The following is a 25,327-nucleotide window of genomic DNA, read 5'->3' as shown; positions in this document are numbered from 1 at the left end:
GCCCACTTTGGTTCATATCCGTACAACACGACCCGAATCCGCCCCGGTTTGATTTGCTTCTTTTTGACCCGCTTTGGGCCAAGCGGTTCAGCCCCAAACTCATGCACAAACTAGATATGATCCAACCCAAGCTAATCCACCATTGACTAAATCGGTTCGGTCTGGTCCGACCAATTTGAACCAGTCTAGTCTTGTCGGGTTTGGTCCAACCGAACTGGACTGGTTCGGGTGGGGTCTAATCCGACCGGACTGATCCGGATCTAAACAGTTCAACCACTTTTGAATTTGATGTGATTATCTCGAAGACAATCCAATTAGATAGTTCAAGTTGGTCAGACCGATTTGAACCTATGTGGTTCGTCAAATCCAAAACCCGAACATAGTTAAATGGCTTTGTTGCTTGTATAAAAATAGCATGTATGTAATGTGATTTGAACCTTCACCACTAAACTATGACTAACTTATTTGTTAAAAAGGAGTTAGTTTTTTTCGTTTTAAGTAAATAAATATAAGATTAATGGGTTTGGGTGGGTTGGATTGTGTTAAAATGGGTTTGGGTTGAACCCAATCCTTTAATTTTATATAATTGGGTCATTAACGGGTTGGCAGGTTAAATGGATTGGATTGAAAATTAACTCAAACCAAACCCAACCCAATTCGCCCAATTGCCACCACTACCGGGGATTGCTTGGCATCAACCATAGGACCCTCGGAGAGTCCCAAGATTCTATGAAGAAGCTATCTCGTGGTGGAAATTAGATGCTTTGTAGGGTTCGGAGGTGGAGTCAATAGAACGCTCTTTCAGTACTAATCAGCCTCTCCAATTGGACAATCTCATCTTTCACAGCTTCTACGTAGAGACCACAGATCCACTGACCTTGATACCTCTCCCATAGCCTTAGAAATTGCAAGTGGATGTTGGCGTACAAAGACATAGAAGACTCTAGGGTTTTTCCCGAAACAAAGAAAGGGGGACATTGGGTTTTCACTCAATACAGAGATAGAACTCAGGAGAGAGAGAGAGAGTGATGGGGGAGGAAGAGAGATATCTCTCGTTAGGGGTTCTTTCCCTCGGGACTTGGTGGGAGAGTAGGAGACATATTGGAAGCTGAAACGTCTCTCGTGTTTGATTGGTTTTCTTACAAAATACATGGATTAAAAAAAAAAACAAAAAATTAGAATAGGGGGTTTCTTACAAGGAGAGGGCTGCTGACATGGATAGATCAATTTTAATATATATATATATATATATATATATATATATATATATATATATTAAATATAGAGAGAGACTAACAGGGACCTGTACGATGCAAGGGAAAATCTATAATATTTAATAATTTATTTTTTATTTAATATTGATTTATAATTGTTAATTTAATATGAATAAGTATTTTTTAATAAATTTAGTTTTATTAATAATTTGTAATAATTTTTATTATTTTATATGAAATTTTGATTAACTTTAAATAAATAAAAATAATTATAAAAGCTAGCATTTTTATTAATTACACTAATAATTAACAATTATATAGGAATGACAATTGGGTGGGTTTAGGGTAGGGCACCCCATCCCTTTCCCTACCCCATAGTCAAGACACTCTACCCCATTCCCGCCACGTCCCTAGTGTCACGCGAGTTCAGGGCAAGGTAACCACTCCTCAATGTCAGGCGAGTTCAGGGGCAAGGCGCCCCACTCCTCATAAAGGACGGAGAATCCTCGAATTTCCCTGCCCCATCCCCGGTATTGGGCGGGTTTAATTAGAGGTGTAAATTGGGTCGTGCTGGATTGACACGACACGACCCACATGTGGCCTGCACAAAGTGCGAGTTGTGTCGTGCTGCCCCACGAGGCATCCCAGGCCGTGCCTCCCTCCTCTAGGATAATTTGGGGGGTTGGTTCTACACAGCCCACGGCTCCAACTCGCACGGGCCCATGTTGTGTCATGGGATCGGGCTGGTCCATGGGCCAGGCCATGCCGCACACCAAGCCAAGCTCAAGGCAAGGCACCCCACTCCCCATCCAAGGCTTTTAAAATTGGACCAGATAAGGAACCATTTTGGGGTTGAATGATCTGACCGTTCGTTCTGAACGGATGACCCACTCTAACAAAAAAAATATGAAATTAGAAAAACAAAAAAAGAACAAAAACTGTTATCTTTTGGGTTAACATTTCGACCGCCTAGGTTAGCAGTTCGCTAACCGAATAAACGGTTTTTGGACAAAAAGTGGTTTTGAGGTGAAACAATGTTATGTTCCCAAATTTTCCTATCTAATCATCTAGTTTGGTCCAGTTTTGAAAACATTGTCTCCGTCAACCCAATATTCGACTTGATGATAGAAATGATCAAAATGATATATTGAGTATTAATCGCATGGTAAATTTCTAAAATTACACTAAATTGTCTTTAATATTCAAAAATGTAATTTTATAGAAATGGTGACGGGGAGTCGAGCCCGCACAGGCGCGTGTCGTGCCATGGGTTAGGCCGGTCCATGGGCTGGGCCTTGGGCCAGGCCATGCCGCACACCAAGCCAAGCTCAAGGCAAGGCACCCACTCCCCTGCCAAGGTTTTTAAAATCTGACCGGATAGGGAACCGTTATGGGGTCAAATGGTCTAACTGTTCGGTCTGAATGGATGACTCGCTATGACAATAAAAAAATAAAAACAAAAAAGGGCCAAAAACTGTTGCCCAGGTTGACGGTTCGACCGCCCAGGTCAGTAGTTCGCTAACTTGGACAAAAATCGATTTTGAGGTGAAACGGTGTCTAGTTCTCATTTTTTCGATCTAACCATCTGGTTTGATCCAGTTTTGAAAACACTGTCCCCATCAACTCAATATTCAATTTGATGATAGAAATGATCAAAATGATATATCGAGTATCAACCACATGGTAATTTTCTTAAAGTATATTAAATTATCTTTAATATTCAAAAGAGTACCGTAAAGAAGGCTTTTTGATCGTGTTCCCACAGATGAAGCCAATTGATGTAGCGCGATCTGATTACTCCCTACTGGAGAATGATCTGGCTTCCAATTGAGTGGCGAGCTAAGCAAATCTGCAAGACAATGAATCAGAGAACCTGGGTTGGCTAACCCGATGAGGTCGCTCCGATGCTTAAGTCAGTAAATTGTGTTGCGAGCTGAAAAGTTTTTGAGAGCTAGAGAGCTAGAGAGTAGTAAAATCACACGTACCTTGTGTCATTGGGGTTGCTGCCTTTATATAGTTGAGCCCTTGCGGATTTTGCAGATCGGTTATGGGATCTTCGTCCTAATGGGATCCGTTTCCGCTTTAATTGGGGAGTAACGTTATAAACTAATAAATATTATCAATTTCGCCCAATCTGGGTGGGGAGAGGATTAGGCCAGCCATTACATGGTGTGATCCTGTGAGGTTCGGAGTCTGTTGGAGAGACTTCCGGGATCGTTACGTGGCGGTCCGGGTCGGTAGCCTTGAGCCGATACTTCAGTCTTTTAATTCTGAACTGGGTTGAATGCCAAAGTGACTCTGCGCCGAGGTGACTTTGTGCTGAGGTGACCCTGTGTCGAGGTGATTGAATACCCGATCTCAATTGTCGTGAACTAGGCTTGCCGGGTTGCGCTGTCATCTCTTAATCAAGTCGTGTCCACGTGTCCCCTTCTCTCTTGGTTGCGTCAAATCACCCTTCATCAGGGATTAAATATTAATCGTATTTAATTATTTATTAATTAATATGAATATTTTAAATGAGGGAGAGTGGATATTGATTGGGGGATACATTTTAGGAATTGATTAAGGAGTGGGGCAACATGCCTTTCCTATTGGTTTAAATGATATACCTTGGGAGAGAGATTATAGGGATATTTTTAGGTAGTTGGGTGACATGGCTTGATTATAGTCTAATTTCAACTAAATTTATAGTCTAATCTCTAATAAATAACAATAGTTGAATCTTCAATAAAATTTATAGCAAACATACACAATCATTGAAAATAAGTTTATAATGAAAATATATTAGATATATAATAAAAATACAATAATTACAAAAATATAATAAATACTAAAAATATACTAATTAGTCAATAAATATTGTAATCTTAAATAATAGTTTAATCTTTATTAAGTATTAATCTATCAATTATAAAAAAATGTATTTACTAAAAATAAATTTATAACAAAAATAGAATAAATTAAAATTCAAAAATTAAATAATAGTTGTTTAGTCTCCAATAATTATTGATAATTTTCTATTAATAACAAAAATAAAAATACGTTTATAAATAATTATTGAAAGCATATTTATAAAAACAATAAATAATTACTAAAAATAAAATAAATATTAAATATAGTATATATATAAATATATGGTGAATATATACTATTATTGTAAAATTATTACATATATATATATATATATATATATATATATATATATATATATATATATGACAAAGGAAGGGATAAATCGAACCAACTCAATCCCATTCTAAGTTCACAAGAAGTTTTTAGGATAAGCATTCATAAAAAAATGAAGTTTTTAGAATAAGGGGTTTTCAAAGACTTGGGTTGGCATGGGGTTGAGGCTTACCTTTCCCGACCTAACCCGGCCCGATCTGCACCCCTCTACCATGGTCATAGAAAAAGCAAGGAGTGAGGGGACAGGGAACCGCTAGAAGGAGAAGTGGCAATGTCTTTCACGGTTTCGGCCCGGTCGTCTCTATTGCCGCCGCTGTCATCTTCATTTCATTCGGCCCAAGCGCAGAGACGTAAGGGTATAAGATCGGCTTCCCTTCATTCACTCTCTTCCATTTGCATAAATAACGGCAGTCTATCGTTCCACCGCACCACTTACGTTGATTGGAAATGTCACCGTTCAAGGGGCATAGTTCGTCTAGTGGCAGGCTCCGGAGCGACACCTCTGATTGTTGAATCGTCGAAGAAGCAGACCGAGCTCCCACTAGACACTAGCGGCGGAGAGGGTTTTGGTGGCAACAGTGGTGGCGGCGGCGGAGACGACGGTAACAACAATCATAGAGAAGGTAATAATAATAATAATAACGACGGCGAAGGAGGGTCCAATAAAGACGACAGCAAGAAGAAGATGGCATTTTTGATGTCGCAGAAGCTGACGCTCGGTTATGCTGCTCTTATCGGAGGTAATCTTTACTAAATTCCCTCTCCTACCAGGAATGGATGAATGCATAGATTTGTTGTTTATGTGTTGCCCAGACAGAGGTGATTGTCTGTCTACAGGAATAATTGAGGTGAACTTAGAGGGCCTTTACAAGAAATCAAATTGGTGCCCCACAAGCACCACACAGCACCTCCCACCCGTGTATTGGGAACATCTCCCCATGATAAGTACGGGAGTGTTCCCAATGCACGCTGAGATGTGTATGTGGGGGGCCGCACCAATCTGATCTCCCTTTACAATTAATTACCAGTCGAAATTTTGTAAAACTAGTGCTCCATGGAAAAGTTGAAAGTTTGACGCTCAATTAATTGAAAAAGCATACAGATATGGGAAATTATTTTGTCACTCTAAACCACTATGTGACGTTAGAACACGAGCAGTAGCTTGTTTATGATGATTGTAAATATAAAAATTATTGATAGAAAATTGTAAATATAATAATGCATCGACACATCAAAACTCAAAAGCAGTAGTGCTGTCGTGATAGATTGTTTCGTTGCTCAAGCAGAGTATTAGTAACTTTGGCAGTGGTTGGCATTTTTACAATGTAGTCAAGAAGACAAGATCCAATTACGGCTTTTAAAGTCCGATTCTGATATAATGGTTCTATTGGGCTTACCGACTTATCCAAGCCCATGTAGAGTGTCTTTACAGCCACTAGTGGAAATTATGCAAAACTGGTTTCCATTTATAGAATTATCTGTCACTGGAAAATTGATGTTTCAGGTAACAACAGAAGAAACATGGTTGCACATTTTCAAATTGTTATGTTGCTATAGACTACCGTATATGTGAGAGCAGAAGGGATGGGGCTGGGTTGCTAGAAGAATAGGGTGTTAAAGATATATGGCATTTTTATATATAAAATCTTATTTATTTGATATGCAAGCTATGAGTGACCATTCCAAAAATTTAATTATTTTGATGTTAACTTGTTTATTCTTTTCTACAAATATAAGATAGAGGAGCATTATGTCGTGATTAATGTTTTGTATAAAAATTTAGAATGGCCTTATGCAGGACTTTTGTGATTCAACACTGTTGTGAGGATTATTTAATTGTTATTTTATAGTTGCTGTTAGTGGGTTGTCAGCTTAAGATGTTGTCATCAGTTAGTTTCTTTCTTTCTTATTAGTTTGTTTCTAGGGAGTGCCACCGGGGGCATACTTGTAATCTCCCATTTCTTTTATATTAAGTTAATATAAATAACTAAACTGGTGGCAGCCAGAAGTAGTTGATTTTTTGTTTGTCAATCATATCTTCCTCTTCTTCTCTTTCTCTCTCTCGTCTCTCTCTCTCCATGAATGATTACATGGTATCAGAGCAAGGTTCTAGGCTATAAAAAAATTGTTTACTCTCATTTGAACCTGCTTCGTCCTCTTTTCTTCTTTGAATTCTTGGACGTGGAAGACAAAGAAACCCTAGTAGACTACTTGTGGCTTTTCCTTCGGGTTCTTCCTTGGTTGTAATATCAAGGAGACCCTAGTAGAAGAAGGGCGATGCAGAAAAAGACTCCCTTTCTTATCTATTCGATGCTGTGAAGTTAGTTTTTGGTTGGCACCTTCGTACAGGTGCTGGACAGGGTATGTGTTCTTGTTTTTTTTTTTTTTTTTTTTTTTTTTTTTTTTTATGGCCAATGGTGTGAAGGCCTTATTTCTTGGTTTTATATCTTCGTTTGGATGCTGGATTGTTAGATTGCATGGGCTGTAGTCGGACTGCTAGTATACTATTTTAACAACTAGTGTTGGACTGATTACTGGGTTGTTTTAATGACTGAACCATCATTGAGTTGATTTCAGCAGTTTTTTTTGTTTTTTTTTTCCACATTCCAGAAGTACGTTCCTTGAGGGTTGGTATTCTGATTGTGGCTATTGTGTAGTTGTATGGGATTTGGTCTGATTTAGCAGTACTCTATGGCAAACTATGATTCAACTTCATCGGGGGTTACATCGACCTGCAACATAGCTGGTATGGGAAGTGAAAACATGATGTTTCCCATGCCCATTACCCCTTTAAATGGTCTAAGCTACTTGGAGTGGGCTAAAAGTGTAAAACTTTATGTAACGGCAAGGGGAAAAGCTGGTTACATAAATGGAACGGTGAAAAAACCCAAGAGTGAGACAGTTGAACATGATAGGTGGGACCAAGAAAACAGTATGGTGATGTCTTGGCTCATTTCAGCCATGGAACCTGATGTGAAGAAGAACTTTATGTGAGCAGATACTGCAAGAGAGATTTGGGAACAGGCTAAAACTACCTATTCTGAGCAAAGGCATTATGCCAAGGCAGTTGCAAGTTGAATCCTCAACCTGTAAACATGGAAATCGTAGTTTGTCTTCCTATTATTCAGCTCTTACTTCTGTATGGAAAGAATTGGATCATTATCTGGCTATAGAGTGGAAACATGATGACGATGCTAAGGCCTACAGGAAGCTGGTTTTTCAGTAGCGTGTGTTTGCCTTCTTGTTGGGACTAAACCTTGCCTATGAACCCTTGAGAGTTCAGATCTTAGGAAACAAAGAATTGTCGTCGGTTCATGAGGTATATGCCCTTGTTCAATCGGAAGAAAGTAGGCGGATTTTGATGGTTACAACTGAGGGGGAGCAACAAATTGCTTTGGCTGCAATGAGTAATAACAACATGGGGAAGAAAAGTGACACCAAGAAGGCTAATGATAAATACAAGTTGTTTTGTACCCACTGTCGGCGCTCACGGCATACACGTGACACATGTTGGAACATTCACGGGAAATCCAAGTGGGCAGTGAAGAACCAAGAACAGGGTAAAGGGCAAGGTTAGAAGACGATGAACACAGCACATAATGCAACACATGTGGCAACCCAAGATACTTAGGTTGCCGGTACTACCCGGGACCACTGGTACTTCTACTTCATTTGCATCTACATCAGGTAGGGCTTTGTGCCAGATGGATAGTTCAGTCACTGGTACTCCTACTTCATTTGCATCTACATCAGGTAATGCGGCTTCTGCATTCTATGTCACTACTACCACTGGTTCCCCTTGGATTATTGACTCAGGGGCATCTAACCACATGACTGGTAAGCCGAACTTGTTTCAAACTTATAGTCTTTTGTTAGGAAGGGATAAAGTGAGACTTGCAGATGGATCATTCTCCTCCATCGCAGGCCAAGGATCAATATCTCTTTCCCATGGCCTTAACCTGAATTGTGTATTGCATGTCCCTCAACTTCCTATAAATGTGCTTTCAATTAGTGGTATCACAAGCTCTTTAAACTGTAGTGTAACCTTTTTTCTTGGTTCATGTGTTTTTTCAGGATCTAACTTCTGGGAGGACGATTGGTAGAGGGAGCCTAGTGATGGTCTCTACATTCTCAACAACAAAGCTGGTCTCTCGGTGTCATCCTCAGAGTCACATCCTCAGAGTTAAGTCATGTTCAATGTTAGATTTCTAGTGTCAAATGAGTCAGCTGAGCAAACAATGTAGAACAACTTTTCACTCAAATAATAAAAGATCAAGTGTTCCTTTTCATGTTGTGTATTCTGATGTATGGGGGCCTACTATTATAATCTCTGAGGGCGGATATAAGTACTTTATCACATTGATCGATGACTACTCTCGCTATACATGGGTATTCCCTATGCGTAGTAGAGACGAAGTTCCAAATATTGTGAAAGACTTACAAAGGATGGTATTTACGCAATTCCATGTTGAAATATAGATCTTCCAATCCGACGATGCAAAATATTATTTCCATAGTGAGCTCAATGGGTTTTTTGCCTCCCACAGATCTATTCATAGGAGCTCATGCGCAAGAACACCACAACAAAATGGTGTTGCAGAAAGAAAAATAGACACCTCCTTGAGGTAGCTCGCGGGATGATGTTACACATGAATGTTCCAAAAAGGTTTTGGATGGATGCTATACTTGCAGCTGCTTATGTCATCAATCGCATGCCCTCCAGAGTGTTGAACTACATGGCCCCTCATCAGTTGCTGTTCCCTCAGTCCCCTTTATTTTCCATTCCCATGAGAGTTTTTGGTTGTCATGCCTTTGTCCATGATTTGTCTCCGTCTCGAGGTAAGTTAGACCCTCGGTTCATTCCTTGTATCTTTCTGGGGTATCTCTCCTCTCAAAAAGGGTATCGGTGCTTTGATCCCGTTAGTCATAAGTTTTTTGTGTTTATGAATGTGTCATTCTTTGAGTCTGAACCATTCTTCCCTGCTTCTCCTCAAGGGGAGAGTAGTAGTGTGGAAGAGGAGAAACATGTTCAGGTCCGCCAAGTCTTTCTTCATTCTATTTCGGACCTTGCTTCCTTTCGTGTCTTCCAACGTACACGCCGTAGAGATCAGCAATGTGATAGAGATGTAGAACAACCAAATGTTGAGCAACCAACACTATTAGACTCCAGGAGGTTAGTCCAATCCTAGTTGAACCTTCTGATACCCCTACTCCTACTGTGGATGACCTTGACATTCCTATTGCTCAAAGAAAGGGAGTCAGGTCATGCACTACCAAACACCACATTACCTAGTGTGTCTCCTATGATCACATTTCTCCCTCATACCGAGCCTTTCTATCCGCAGTTGATTGTATTCCTATTCTCAGAAATGTTGCAGAAGCCTTAAAATGCCCCGAATGGACAGATGCCATGAAGGAGGAGACTAATGCTCTTCATAAAAATCAAACTTGGGAATTTGTGGATCTTCCAAGGGGGAAAGACCCCGTGGGGTGTAAGTGGGTGTTTACAGTTAAACACAAGGTAGACGGGACAGTTGAAAGGTACAAAGCAAGATTAGTAGCCAAAGGGTATACTCAAGTGTACGGGGTTGACTATGATGAGACTTTTGCTCCGGTAACTAAGATGAAATCAATTAGGGTTCTCTTGTCATTAGCTGCTAACTTGGGAATTGCATCAACTGGACATAAAGAATGTTTTTCTAAACGGTGACCTAGAGGAGGGAGTATACATGGTTCAATCCCCTGGATTCTATGCCAAGGGAAGCGAAAATAAGGTGTGCAAGCTGAGAAAGTCTCTTTATGGTTTAAAACAATCTCCCAGAGCTTGGTTCAATAAGTTTCACATGGCAGTTCAGCAGGTAGTTTCAAACAATGTCAGCCTGATCATACACTCCTTGTGAAGAGATGTCAGGAACAAGTTGCTGTATTGATAGTGTATGTGGATGATATCATCATTACAGGAAGTTGGAGTTCAGAAATACAAAAATTGAAACAATTCCTTGCATCTAAATTTGAAGTGAAAGATTTAGGTCCCCTGAAGTATTTCCTTGGAATTGAAGTTGCCCGCTCAGAAATGGGTATCTTCATTTCTCAAAGGAAATACACCATTGATCTATTACAAGACACAGGAAAATTAGGTGCAAGGCCAGCAGATACTCCCATGGATGTTGATCACAAGTTGGGTGACTGTGATGGTGAACCTCTGAAAGATGTGAAACAGTTCCAAAGGTTAGTGGGAAAGCTGATTTATTTGTCCATGACCCGTCCAGACATTGCCTATTCAGTTGGAATTCTAAGCCAATTCATGCACTCTCCTAAGAAACCACACATGGAGGCAGCAGAAAGAGTTCTTAGATACTTAAAAAAGTATCCCAGAACATGTCTATTATTTAATTAACATAATCACCTAAAGGTGGAAGTATTTACAAATGCTGATTGGGCATGTGCCGTGGATGATAGAAAGTCCACGAGTGGGTATTGCACATTTGTGGGAGGAAACTTAGTCACTTGGAAAAGCAAGAAACAAAGTGTAGTAGCAAGGTCAAGTGCTGAAGCTGAATATAGAGCTATGGCACATGGGGTGGCTGAAGTTCTTTGGCTAAAAAATCTTCTAGGGGAGCTTGGAGTTGTTGTTCATAATCCTATGTCTCTTTACTGTGACAACAAGGCAGCCATAAACATCGCCAACAACCCTGTCCTACATGGGAGGACCAAGCACATTGAGGTGGACAAACACTTCATAAGGGAAAAATTGGAAAAAAAAAGGGAAATTTGCATCCCTTATGTCAACTCCAAGGAACAATCGTTGATGTCCTCACAAAAGGGCTTCCATACTCGCGACACAATGAGTTATGTGACAAGCTGGGCATGATAGATATATTCAGCCCAACTTGAGGGGGAATGTTGTGAGGATTATTTAATTGTTATTTTATAGTTGCTGTTAGTGGGTTGTCAGTTTAAGATGCTGTCAGTCGGTTAGTTTCTTTCTTTCTTATTAGTTTGTTTCTAAGGACTGTCACCAGGGGCATACTTGTAATCTTCTATTCATTTTATATAAAGTTAATATAAATAACTAAACTGGCGGCAACTAGAAGTAGTTGGTTTTTTTGGTCTCCCAATCATATCTTCCTCTTCTTCTCTTTCTCTCTCTCCATGAATGATTACAAACACCATTCTTGAAACTAATCTTAGGTTGTAGGTGTGCAGAACAGAATATAAATATCAAATAAGAAGAAAAAGAGAAGGGGAGATGTAAAGGTGAGGGCAATCACACCAAATTCTATAGAGAACTTTTCTTTGTTTATCAACAAAAAACTGTTATCCAAATGTGCCTTACAAGCTTAACAAGAAAGAACATTGTCAAGGCGTCGTTTAGGCAAGGGCGCCTCACCCAAACGCCTTGACTTTTAGCAACTAGGCTTTCTTCTAGGCGACTAGGCGCCCGCCTAGGCGACTAGGCGCCCGCCTAGGCGACTAAGCACTCACCTAGGCAACAAAAATGACAAGGCGGGCGCCTTTTATAATATCATTTATATTGTTGTATCTTATTAATGTATGTGTTAATACATTTTATTTTATGCTATATTTATCAATTATACTTCGTTTTAATGTTTTACTATTGAAATTTAAAAGATCAAAGGGTTTTGAGAAGAGAAAAAGAAAGAAAAGAAAAGGGAAAGAAAGAATAGAATAATAAAGTTATTTTTTTCTATTCTCTCTCTAATTAAATAAAACAGAAATTCCATCCTTGTTTTTTTTTCTATTTTACTTTACATCTTGAATATTTATCATATAAAGTTAATAACCTTCTTTAGCTGCTAATTAATATGAATTTGCTCTATTAAGTACTTATTATAGTAGTATTATTTTTGAAAATAATGAAATTAATATATGTAAAAGATTTTTATCTTTTAGGTGTGATGATTTGCCACATTTTTAGAGGAAATTTAATGTTCTTATTAAATAGAATTGGTATTTTTTCTATTAACATACATGCTGAATGGTATATAAAACTAGGAAACTAGCCAAAAGTCAGTTTTTTATATTATAATTTTTTTTTTCGCTTAGGCGATCCAGTGTCACCTAGAATTGCCTAAACGCCTTGAAAACTATGGAAAGAAGCTAAGGTAGAAAATTGCTCCCCCCCAAAGGAACACAACCCCAAAAGGATTATCCCTAAGGGTTCCATGCTTTGCTCCACAAGCCAGTGGCCACTTACAGAAAAGAAGCTAGATTAAACTAAAAACGATAACTTTCATTGAACTTTAGATTAAGGAATACAATTGTCAACTGCCCACGACGAGTGTTAATCCCTTAGTTTATCTCATAAAATAACCCCAAAAAGATTATCCCTAAGGGTTCCATGCTTTACCAAAGTATTAGATAAACTATTGGCTAATCTCTTGGACCATTTGAAAATTGCCCCTGCTTCCCTTTCTAAGTATAAATTTCCCTCACTTTCTGTCTATATGTCCAAACCCCAAGCTTTTTGTCTGTAACCATCCTATTAGTAACTCAGACCCTCCTTCAACCTCAAAATTGTGCAGTCCCCATTGCTTAGCCAACCCAAACCTTGGAGTAAGGCCAAACCTTAGCTCTTAGTTAGTTACCAACACCTATTTGTCCAGAATATAGTGCGACCAGTCTACCCTCTCCATCTCTTAATGCTCCTCCAACTCCAGAGGGACCTGGGTTACCCAAAGAACATCCATCAAATTTGAACTTCACTATTTGTTGTGCTGAAGGGACCCATTGCTCCTAAATCACATTCTTTATTATTGAAGAATTTTCTACTACAGACCAACCTCTAAGAATGTCCTCAACTGAGTAGTCATTTAATAACTCAATCAATTCCAACCAACCAAATTTTTTATTACCAAAAAAAAATTTCAACCCATGTATGAGCTTAATATTTATGCTGTTAATTACTTGCTTCTTGGATCTTTCAATCCCTTGAAAAATTCTATTATTTTCTTTCCTTCCAAATTGACCAGAGGATAGCTGTTTTTGTGGCTTTCTACGTTACTCTTCCCCTTTTCTTTGGTAGTCTAAAAATACTTGGGTGAAAAAGGCCTATCACAAGGGAAACTACTACGCTAAGAGAAACCTCTCCAATAAAAAGAGTAACAATGGAGTTCGTGCAGGCAGGTCAGTGGAGAAGATCCTTGAAAATAGAAGCAAAAAATCTCATGTTCGAAGAGATGGGAATCAAGGGGAAGGTAAGCCTAAAGGTAAGGGAAGCGAAAAAGGGTATAGTTTTGCTGGAAGGATTAGAAGTGATCGAGTGGCTAAGAGAGTTCATAGCTGGAGCCTGTTCAAAAGGTAAGCAGATAAACTGGCAGGACTTTAGTACATTAGAAGGGAGAAGATATGTTGTTGAATGTAAGAGGAATAGAAAAGGTTTCTTCATAGCTTTGGCTGAATTTTTTGGTAAGGGACGAAGGCAACTGGTGTGTCTACCAGCAGGAAAACAGAACCAAGGTTGGGGGGAAGTTGATTGGTTGCTCAAAGAGTTCTTAGTCCAAAGAGTAGCAAATGATAAAAAAGCCTCCATAAGGGAGGAGAAGGCATATCTCAGCAACAACAGGGTAGAACAAGGGCCAATGGTCATGGCAAAAACAAAAGGCCAATGCAGAACGGTGGGAGGTCTAGAGACAGAGGAGTGGGATAGTAAGTTTGTGATACAAGCCAAGGAAAAAGGTTAATGATTGGAGGAGGGTAGCTGATTTACCGGCAACCAGGTTGAAGCTGAAGAGTGTCTTCATAGTAACCCCCTTTGATAGTTGTAAAGCCATCCTAGATCCATTAGAGAATGATTTGGAAATATCAGCTATCAATGTTCAGGCTGATTTCGGATCATTCAGAGTCTTTAAATGGAATCCAACATCCAACATCCAACTCCAAGGATTTTTTTGTCGAAGATGGTGTAGTGGTGCGTGTAATAGGCTTGCCATTTCATCTATGGAAACAAGAAATAGCAGAGTCTATAGCTGTATTGTGTGGAGGAATCTTGAAAGGAGCTTTCTGGGGTGATCTTTACTTAGTAGCAATCCTGTTAAGTGGTGTGAAGCCAGAAGACATTCCACGAAAGATAGAGGTATGAACAGAGGGGAGATTTGTCTCTGTGTGGTTAGCTTCCTCTATTGAATCAGGGCTGTGGAAGGAGGCTCGTATGGTAGGAGGGGAGAAGGAGGAAGAAGAAGCACTACGTGGACCTATGAGATTGGGTAATTCAAATGGGAAGAAATGTTTCACTAAAAAGGGCCAACAAGTTCTGGGAAGCCAAAAAGTTTTGGGGCAGTTGGAAGGTCAAACCTGGAGAAAGCAAGATAAGGATATGACAAATGGCAAATCCTTTGCGTAGGTGGTGTCAGGGGAAACAGACAAAAACTTACCATTGGCGAAAGGGAGAGGGCTGAACAAGTAACCTCAGACAGGGAAGGTTGCTGGCTCGACCAATAAAACAGGGGGGCGTGACTTTTTAAGAGGTCACTTGGGACGAAAAGAATTAGAAAATGGGCCCAATCGAGTGGATCCCTTTTGTGGTGGGCCGGAGAAGGCAACTCAAATAAAGGTCTTAAAGTTGGGTTCCTATAATCTTGAGCCCAAGGCCCATTACAATACAATTGGGCCGAGGGACACTTTAAGTAAGCATGTGACTGGGAGGAGGGATGAGCTGATAGACGAGACTAAGCGTCTATCTTCTTCTACCCCGACTCCCTCCTTTCGATCGAACAGATCGGGCGCAAAATCTCAAGACTCTCAGTCTCGAGGCTCTCTACAGTGGGTTCCATCCAACTTGGCGAACCGTCTTTCACCAGATAGGCGCAACCCGAGATACATGAAGCCTAGTGATTTGAACAGAATAGGGTCTGAAGATTGGTTGTGTGAACAAAACAGCAGTGACGATTCTGATAGAGACGAAACGTTAAGTTTGGGAAGTCTGTCTCCGAAAAGCAACAATGAGTGAAATAGAAAGTTTGCATATAGAGCTGTGTTTTTAGAGGAAGAGATTGAAGAGGTAGGTGGCGGGAAGACTAGAAATGGTGAAGAAAATGGTACTAAACTTGTGAAAACTCCTCCTCCCTTCGTTGAGGGAGCTGACCCTGAGTCTAATGAATTACAGGATGTTGGTGGAGAGGGACAAGAATCGGCCGTGAGGATGGATGTGGGTATTCCAGTGTCGGAAACATAGAGAAAGGTTTTCCAAGTGGGTAGGTCGTCAGGAAGTGATTCTTTCACTATGTCTGCTTCACAATCTTGTCCAAAAAAGGGAAAGGCCTTAAAACCATTTGTCGCCTGTCAGCACTTCAATTCCAGTGTTTCTAGTCCTACCCCCGTCCTACCAGGTATGGGTGTCAATTCTTTTATAGGTACTGACTTGTTTGCTATGCCTGTAACAGATATCCCAACTTCCCATCCAGGAGGTTCTGATGCAAGAGAGAGGGTGATAGTGGAAGAAGGAGAGAGGGTGTTGGAAGGAAGTAGTAAGGGGGAGGCGAACAGAATTTGGGAGATGATTTGTACAATGATGGAGGAAAAAAAAAGGAAGGACTCTTAGAAAGATGCTGTAACCAAAATAAGTGTGAGCAAGGTCAAATTCTTCCTCAGACATTGGCTGGAAAGGATGGAGAAAAGAAAAAGGATGATTGTTATAGTAAGAAGGGGGGGGGGGAACAAATAAGAAAAAAAGATCTGAAGTGGAAAGGCTAATTTCAGACATTGAGGGGTTTTTAGAATTCAGTGGTAGAGGGGATAGGAGGAAGGGCCTAAAATGAGGAGATTATGGCCTTTTCCTGGTTTTTTTGCTATGTTGTCTCGATGAAAATTATTAGCTGGGGTTAGGGAGTGCAAGAAAGAGAAGGGTGATCAAAGACCTACTATGGAGGGAAAAACCCGATATTGTGCTGTTACAAGAATCCAAATTGATGGATTTAGATGGGTGTTGGGTGAGGAGTTTTTGGAGATCTAGAGGTTTAGGTTGGAGCTTGTCTCCTTCTTGGGAAGCCTCGGGGGGATTGTAACACTGTGGAGGGAGGATGTGGTGGAAATAGTGGAACAATTGATAGGCAGATTCTCAGTTTCCATTAAGTGTAGGAATGTAGAGAATGGGCGTGTATGGGTCTTAACCAATGTTTATGGCCCTAATTCTTATTAGAGAGAGGAATGAGATGTGGGAGGAACTATATGCAATCAAGGGGCTATGGGATGATCCTTGGTGCCTGGGCGGGGATTTTAATGTCATTAGATTCTCTGATGGAACCAGTAATCCCTAACAGGTAATTTCAACAAGCATGAGGAAATTTAATGGTTTTATTGAAGAATGTGAATTGAAGGAAATACCTCTGCTGCAAGCCAGTTACACTTGGTCCAACCTCCAGGAAACCCCTTTGTGTTCGAAGCTGGACAAATTCTTATTTAACCTTGCCTGGGAGAATAGTTTGGAAAACTTGGTTGCTAGAGCGTTACCCAGGGTCACCTCTGATCACTGTCCTATCCAAATAGGTACTGAGTCATTTTCTATAGGACCCAAACCTTTTAGATTCGAAAATATGTGGCTCACCCATCCAGATTTTGTGAAAAAAGTGAAGGAATGGTGGGGTGAGGAGGAAAGGGGGGTAAGATGGAAGGGGATTAAGTTCCATAAGAAATTAAAATGGCTGAGAGCAAAAATAAAAGAGTGGAATAGAGATAAGTTTGGTAGAATTGAGGAGCAAAAACTGTGCCTAATGTCTCGCATAGAGAACTTGGATGTAAAGGAATCTCAAAATGGGTTGACCGAGGAGGACAGAGTGTTAAGGAGACAATTGAAAAAGGATTTGGAATAGGTGCTATTGAGGGAAGAAATCAGTTGGAGACAAAAATCTAGACACAAGTGGATTTTGGAAGGCGATGGGAACACTAGATTCTTCCATGATTTGGCAAATGGGAGACGAAGAAAGAATCTTGTGACCAAGCTAGAGATAGGAGAGGAGGTAATTACCAACCAGGATGACATAGCCAGAAAATTTGTGGACCACTTCAAATCGATTTATAGAAGACCTTTGAGTGAGAGAGTAGTCATGGAAATGATGGATTGGCCAAGAATTGAGGATGGAGTGGCAAGGTGGCTGGAAAGGGATTTCGAGGAAGAAGAGATTAAGAATGCTGTTTTTCTAATGGATAGATCCAAGGCTCCGGGTCCAGATGGCTTTACGAGGGCTTTTATCAAGACTGTTGGGAGGTGGTGAAAGAGGATTTAGTTGAAGTCTTTAAGGAATTTGCAGACAATCACACTATAAGCCTTGGAATTAATGCCACCTTTTTGGCCCTGATACCTAAGAAGATTGATGCCAACCACCCAAAAGATTTTAGGCCTATTAGTTTGGTGACAAGCATCTATAAAATTCTGGCTAAAGTGCTCTCGTTGAGGATCAAAATAGTCCTCCCTTCTATCATTAGTGAAACATAGGGGCTTTCATTCAAGGGCGACAAATAACAGATCAGATCTTAATTGCGAATGAGTGTGTGAAGGAAATGAAAAGGTCTAGTAAGAGAGGATTCATTTGTAAATTGGATCTTGAAAAGGCCTATGATTTGGTGGATTGGAAGTTTCTATTAGAGGTTATGCAAAACTGTGGGTTTGAGGACAAGTGGTGTAATTGGATCTTTGGGTGTATTAGTACTTGTCACTACTCTATTCTGGTAAATGGTATGGTGAAGGACTTTTTTCCAGCTTGTAGGGGTGTCAGGCAAGGGGATCCATTCTCACCCTTCCTTTTTACCTTAGTAGCTGATGTGTTTAGTACGATAATTACTAAGGCTGTCAGTGAAGATGCCATTAGGGGTTGGAGAATAGGGAGACACCAAGTTCCCGTCACCCACCTTCAGTTTGCAGATGACCTAATGATCTTTTGTGAAGGAGGTCTTAGTGAAAAGGTAGCAAACCTAAAGGAGCTAATAAAAGGTTTTGAAAGTATTTCTAACTTGAGAATAAATCTGGAAAAGAGCTGCATAGCGGGTATAAATTTGGAGGTAGGGGAGGTTGAGGCTATTGCGGAGTGTCTTGAGTGTTCCACTTCTGTTTGGCCTATGTCATATTTAGGGCTTCCTTTAGGGGCAAATCCTTGGGAGAGTAGATTTTGGACCCCAGTGATAGAAAAGTTTGAGAAGAGATTAGCCTCATGGAAGAGGAGTTATATCTCTTTAGGAGGGAGAATTACCCTAATAAGAGCTACCTTGGCTAACTTACCTACCTATTATTTGTCTGTTTTTAGGATACCAGTTAGGGAAGCTAGGAAACTGGAGAAGTTGATGAGAAATTTCTTATGGGAGCTGGGACAAGAAAAAAAGGATCACTTGGTTAATTGGGACATTGTGTGCAGAAGTAAAGAAGAGGGGGGTTTGGGACTTGGGAGGGTAACTGGAAAAAATCAAACCCTGTTAGGGAAATGGTTATGGCGATGGCCTTTGGTAAGAGAGAGATTGTGGCATGAGGTGGTTGGAAGCATTCATGGGAGGTCAGAGAATGGATGGGATGCTGGTGTATCTAGGCAAGCTAACCTAGCAGCACCTTGGAAGGCTATTCACAACACCCTTCCTCAATTCCTCAATTTTTTCAGGTATGAAGTTTGTTCTGGCAACTCTGTTCTTTTTTGGGAGGATATTTGGGTAGGAGACACACCATTAAAGGATTTGTTCCCTTCGCTTTTTTCTATTTCTTTGTACAACAAAGAGGTGGTCTCAAAATTTGTCTCACCTTTGGGAACACCCTTAGATCCCACTTGGGATTTTTGGTTTCGTAGAGGTCTTAGGGATGCTGAAATTGATTCTCTTTCTGCTTTGCTTGGTCGTCCTAATCAGGTTTGTTTGGATCCCTCCAAGCCAGATAAGAGGGTTTGGACTCCTAGACTCAATGGAACCTTCACTTGTGCTTCTTTCTTCAAGTCCATCTCTCAACTTTCTATTCACCAACCCTTTCTGTCAAAAGAAATTTGGTGTAGGCCAGTTCCTCAAAAATTATGGCATTTTGTTGGGAAGTATTCCATGGGAAAGTTAACACTTTAGATAACCTACAAAAGAGAAGACCTTTCCTCTGTATTTCTCCTAATTGGTCTATCCTCTGTAGAGCTCACGGTGAGGATTGTTACCATTTATTAATATCTTGTCCCTTTTCTGCAGACCTTTGGGCTTGGCTACTTTTGTTGTTTGGGGGTAGTTGGAGTCCACCAGCAGAAGTTCACATGCTCTTCAACCAGTCTACCTTTTATTGGCCTACAAAAATAGGGAGAATTATGTGGAGATGTGCTCGTGCTGCTTTGATATGGACTCTTTTGGAAGAAAGAAATCTTAGAATCTTTCAAGAAAAGGAAAGGAGCAGCCAGGATTTGAAAGACTGTGTGTTAAATAGGGCAATACATTGGCTGAAGACCTTGGAAATCTTTCATCAATTCTCCTTTAATGACCTCTGGAAAAATTGGTTAGTAGTAGCGAGGTGTTCATCTCTAAAGGACAAATCAATTACAAGCTTTTCTCCTCCATCCGAAGGCTCACTAAAGTTGAACTTTGATGGAAGTAGCATGGGTAATCCAGGTTTATCCGGAATTGGGGGTGCTTTGAGAAATGCGAAAGGAGAGATTTTGTTGCTTTACTTAGGTCCCTTGGGATTTGGGAACTCCATCAGGGTAGAACTCTTAGCTGCTGTACAAGGGGTGCAATTTGCAAACCAGCTGGGGGTACAACAACTAATAATTGAGGGGGACTCCAAAGTGGTGGTGGGTTGGTTGAAAAATTCTGAAGAGGCTATGTGGCGATACAAGAATGAAATGAAGAAATTTAGTTGGTTGACAAGGAATATGTTGGTCACTGTACAGTGGGTGGGGAGATCAGCAAATACTTTGTCAGATATGTTAGCTAAGCAAGGGGTAAATAGGGAAGAATTATTTTGGGCTCAGTTGTGATTCTTGTTTTTCTTTCCTAGTTTACTTGTATGTTTCAGGGAGGGGCTGCAGCTCGTGCCTCTCGCTGGGATGATGTATGAACTCACTCTAAATTTCTTTCTGAATCAATAAATTTATTATTATTCATAAAAAAAAGGCCTATCACATTTGAAGGAGGGGTCCACCTGCAACCAAAGAATGACAAGAACCAATTCCAAACAAAAGGAGGCAAAAGAACAAGATGATAATAGGTGTATAATTGTCTCACCACATCTCAAGCATAGGCTACAAATATGAGGTGGCAGGTAGCAAGCTAGCCTTCTTTTTTGAAGCTTATCTAAAGTGTTGATTTTCTGGAGCACCATCTCCCAATAGAAAAACCATATTTTTGGGGGTGAAGGGTTATGCCAGACTTCCTTCGTGGGAAAGGATCTAGCCAAGTTAGAAGATTGAAGAAGAGAAGTGAAGGAGGAACAAGTAAAAGAACTAGAAAGGGACACTAACCAAATCTGTTGTCCAAACAAGATTGATCCTGAAACCTTGTACTTAGAAGAGATATAAGGTCATTCACCAATCCCATTTCAGAAAATAGACGGAAATCTATCTTTAAGAGAGGTATTTCCAAACCAAATTTGTTCCTAGAATAGTACTTCATTACCTGTAGAAGTGTCAAACCTAGTATATAGAAGGAAGGATGGCAAAATATTGTGGATTGCTTTCCAAGGAGATGACTGCGATGCCTTAGGGTCGAGACTGGCATTTCAACCATCTTATTCATATCTTGTTGAATGTTGGTTTGATAACAAAAGTTGAGTCTCTGCTACTGAAACAAGCATGGGAAAGTCATGCGCTGGTAGAGTGAAGAAAATTGTAGTGGATGTGAGCAAGGATTAAAATATCAACACGATAATGGCTTTGTACATGTATTAATTTGTAAAAATCCATATAATTTGTGTGTTGGACTCTTGATTGATGCATTATCAATAAAATTGTATAATATTTATGCATCCCGCTATATTAGTTGTAATATATTTCTTCATTTATACCATTAAAATATACAATTCCTATGATACATTATTTATAGTTATTTTGGCGTTAAACTTATTGTTAATAATATATTTATGAAATTTGTATACATTTTTTTGATAAATAATTTGTATACATTTTCCTACCACATCCAAGTGTTTCCATATTTTTTGTGCATTCCCCAAGCGTATCCGTATCCGTGTCCAAGTTATCCAATATGATACCCGATATTGATAGCTTGATCCTTGGATGTGAGGAAGGCAGGCAAGATGGAGGAGAGAATGAAAGTTTTATAGGTGAGCTTTGTAGGAAGAGTTGTGGGAGAGGATTATGAAGCTGAAAGAATTGAAGCTTGGGCGATGGTGGACTAGAGAAGAGAGAAGGTGATGGGAGTGATGAGATTGAATGTAGGGCTTCTCCTGTTCATGTTTCACAGCAAACCGTTCGCAATTGTTCACAGAAAGGGTGTTGGAAGCAGAAAAAGCAATGGAAAGAGAGTTTGATCTGAGGCTGGACTGGTGGTATCTGGCAGCGGGAGAGATTGTTGCAGGTAGGCAGAAGTATGTGGTGCGGATTGGAGTCGTTGGCATCCCATTACATGCGTGGAGTATCCTAACTTTTGAAGAAATAGCCATTTGTTGTGGTAGATTTCTGAAATATGATGAGAAAAACAGAACTTGGCAGAAGCTTGACATGGCAAGGATCTTAGTCGAAGTTACGGATATCATATCTGTCCCAGAGAGACTTGAATTTGAATTTGTAGGGGAGATATATGAGCTATGACTGAAGGCATCAATGAGTTGTTTTGGAAGGAGGAGAGGAAGCCCTCAATGAAAACATGGACAAATGAAGAAGTAGTGAGAAATGAAGGAGTTGGGATAGGGAGGGATGAAGGATCATCTGGTTGCAAAGAGGAGAAGGAGGCGGAGGGGAAGAGGGAGTCAAAAGGTTGCTCGGTTAGAGACGAAGATGAAGTGGAAGTTTTTGACAATAGGGATGGACATATGAGCAGAGTTGGAACAAAGTGGTTTGTTTGAGGGGCACTTGGTGGGAAGGGAGGATGAACAAATGGGAGATCAAAAGGTGGGAGATGGGGGTGGGGAGATAAAGAACTAGGAAACAAGTGGTTGTGGGTAAGAGGGGGAGTGGGTCCACTAGTTTAAGAAGCTTATTTTTAATTTTCAAAAGGGAAGCCTGGGTAAAAGTTTTAAAGAGGCAAAGGTTAATTTTGGGAAAAAAGGCTTTTCTCTTTGAAGAGGGGAATATACCTATTTGGGGTTGAGAAGGACAGAGAACTGAGGACCCAAAGATGATGACAAGTGGGTATGGGTGGTGACTCGGTTTGAGAATGACAGGAAGATCGACACTTAGGTAGGGACAAGAATGAAGGTGTCTTTTTCCTCCTTAGGCAAAAAAAGAAGTTGCAAAGCTTTGAGGTCATCGGGGGAGATGTGGATTTGTTTCCAAATCGGATTCGGACTGGAGTTCTCAATCAAGGGAGGCTTTCATCCCCTCAAACAGTTCTTGAAATTGAAACACAGTTGGTTAGAACCAATGTAGAGAAAGGGAAGAGAGCTTGTGGGGACCCTAGTCTTGTTAGTGGTGGCACAGAGTTTGGGAGATAGAGGGGTCATAAATCTATAGGTAATGGTTGTCATTTGGGTTCTACTGAGCAATCATCCGAAGAGGTAAGGCTGGCTTCCCATTCCCTTTCTTCTGCATCTTCTCCTTCTTCTCCACTTTCTCCTCATCTTCTATGGGAGTGGGAGCAGTGTTTTAAAAGCGCAAGGCGCATGGGTCTATTTGCGCCTTAGGCGCAAGGTGAGGCGCACACCTTTTTGAAGCAAGGCACAAAAATACAAAAAATGCTAAAAAATAAAAAAATGTCAGAAAATAAAAAAAATGCCAAAAATTAAAAAAGTAAAAAATATAAACTTAAAATTTAAAATAATGTTTTAAAAAACCTACTATCTAAAATTAAAATACATAAACATAAGATGTAAAGCATATTCAAATGAGAATTTAAAAATAAAACCAAACATATAAAACATTTTCAAGCATGTAAAACCTCTAATCTCTTTTTTCACTCAATTGCATTACTTCAAGTAGCTAATGTAATGTAAAACATATTACCCTCCTGATTCTACGAGCTGCCTTTGTGCCACGCCCCTCGAGGCAAGTCCACATTAGGTCTTAAATTCTTACTCTTCACACAAAAAACAATGATTTTATAGTTTTAATTGCTTTTTAAGAAGACCTTTTATTAGGATGAATGAATGAACAACACTACCAAATTGGGGGTTCTCGGCCTAGCCGCTATGTTCAAAAAAAGCAAAAAAGCATCAAATTTTCAAAAGGCACACGCCTAGGCTGAGGCGCATCATGCGCACCAGGCGTATGCCTTTTGAAAGGGCTGCGCCTAGGACCTAGGCAGGCGCATACCCTGAATTGCGCCTCGCCTATGCGCCTAGGCACGCCTTTTAAATCATTGAGTGGGAGTGTCAGGCGGTGAGGAAGATATTGGGGGGGGGGTATGGGGCTGGAGATTTGGAAGTGAGGAGGTTTATTGAAAGAGGAAAAGAGCAGGGGGGAAACTTAGTAAGGTTTATAACAAAAGAAGAAGGGTTGAGGGAGGGGATAAGGAACAACAGTAGTAGGGGCAATAGGTCCTTGGAGATAGGAAAAGGACAAAAGAGGGGGTTGAAGTGGAAAATCTTCACGGGAGATACCCGTAGAGAGGGAAGGCCAGAAGGGTGGACATTGATAGGATGGTGGATAGATAGGTGGAGATAGGAAAATCACTTGGACTTTTCTATCTAGGGGGAAGGGGTGGAAAGCAATAGAACACCTTGAGAGAAGATAAGGGAAGAACATAATAAAAGGAGAGTTAGTGGGGAGGGAGGTGAGATGTGGGATGAAGGAGAAGGGATAGTGGACGAAGAGTAAAGAGTGGAGATTTTCAAAGTGTAGAGAAGGGGTTTTTGGAAGGTGGGTTCCGAATATGAAGTTGGTGTCTTGGAATGTCAGGGGTTTGAGAGAAGAAAAAAGGAGGTCAATAGTAAGGAATGTTTTAAGAAAGCATAAAGCCAGATGTTGTGCTATTGCAAGAGACGAAGTTGGAGACATTCAATTTGAGATTAAAGAATTAAATTTGGGGGTCTAACAGTGGGGAATGGGTGGAGGTGAATGTTGTGGGTCTTTCAAGGGGCTTAGTGGCCATTTGGAATCCAAGGGTTCTCAAGAAAATTGGAGAAAATAAGGGAATGCTTTCAATTTCAATTTGCTTTCAGATGGTGGAAGGGGAGTGGAAGCAGAGACTTACAAATGTGTATGGTCCAAATGAAGAAGGGGTATAGGTGGAATTTTGGGAGGAAGTGGAGGGGGTAGAGGTTAGAAATATGGAGGGTTAGGTTAGTGATTTAAAAGGCACGCCTAGGCACACAGGCGAAGTGCATTTTAGGGTAGGCGCCCCGCCTAGGTCCTAGGTGCAGCCCTTTCAAAAGGTGCACGCCTGATGCACCTTGCACCTTTTGAAAATATATTATTATTTCTACCTCTCTTCTTCCCACACATCAAGTATAGTCTCAGATCTAAAAATCTTGTCATATTCAAGGAGCATGTTTGGGTGGGTAATGTACCACTAAGGACATAATTCCCATCTCTTTATGCTCTTTCCAACCATAGGGAGGAATCTATTTCTTGTTTTTTTTGGCTGTCTAATCCGAGTGTTGGGTGTAATTGGGATTTGGGCCTTAGAAGAGGAATTCATGACTTTGAAATGGACAATGTCATAAACTTACTACAAAATTTGGAAGGGGTGTGTTTGGAAGTTGGTAAAAGGGATAGGAGAATTTGGACCAATGTTTTCAACCTGTTGTTGACCCGACTGGTCGAACCGTCACCTGGCTAGGATTTCAAGTCCGGTTCAGTCAAGACTTGCCATACGGTAAAAAACCGTTGACTTGGTCAAGAACCGTTTGACCG

The 25,327-nt window shown here is 40.4% G+C and overlaps 1 protein-coding gene across 1 annotated transcript in view; it reads left to right on the top strand.

Moving 5' to 3' along the window:
• The first annotated feature begins 4,439 nt into the window (after positions 1–4,439).
• The window catches only part of LOC148846698 (uncharacterized), a 60,692-nt gene continuing 39,804 nt past the window's right edge, over positions 4,440–25,327 (top strand). Inside the window, exon 1 of the mRNA XM_088952614.1 lies at positions 4,440–5,140. Coding sequence (XP_088808740.1) covers positions 4,672–5,140 — 469 coding nt within the window. The 5' untranslated portion in view covers positions 4,440–4,671. The remainder of the gene's footprint in view (positions 5,141–25,327) is intronic.

The sequence above is a fragment of the Nelumbo lutea genome, chromosome 6, assembly GCF_056320005.1.
Source record: "Nelumbo lutea isolate HS-2025 chromosome 6, American lotus-T2T, whole genome shotgun sequence".
NCBI lineage: Eukaryota > Viridiplantae > Streptophyta > Magnoliopsida > Proteales > Nelumbonaceae > Nelumbo > Nelumbo lutea.
This window is presented reverse-complemented; position numbering and strand designations above follow the sequence as displayed.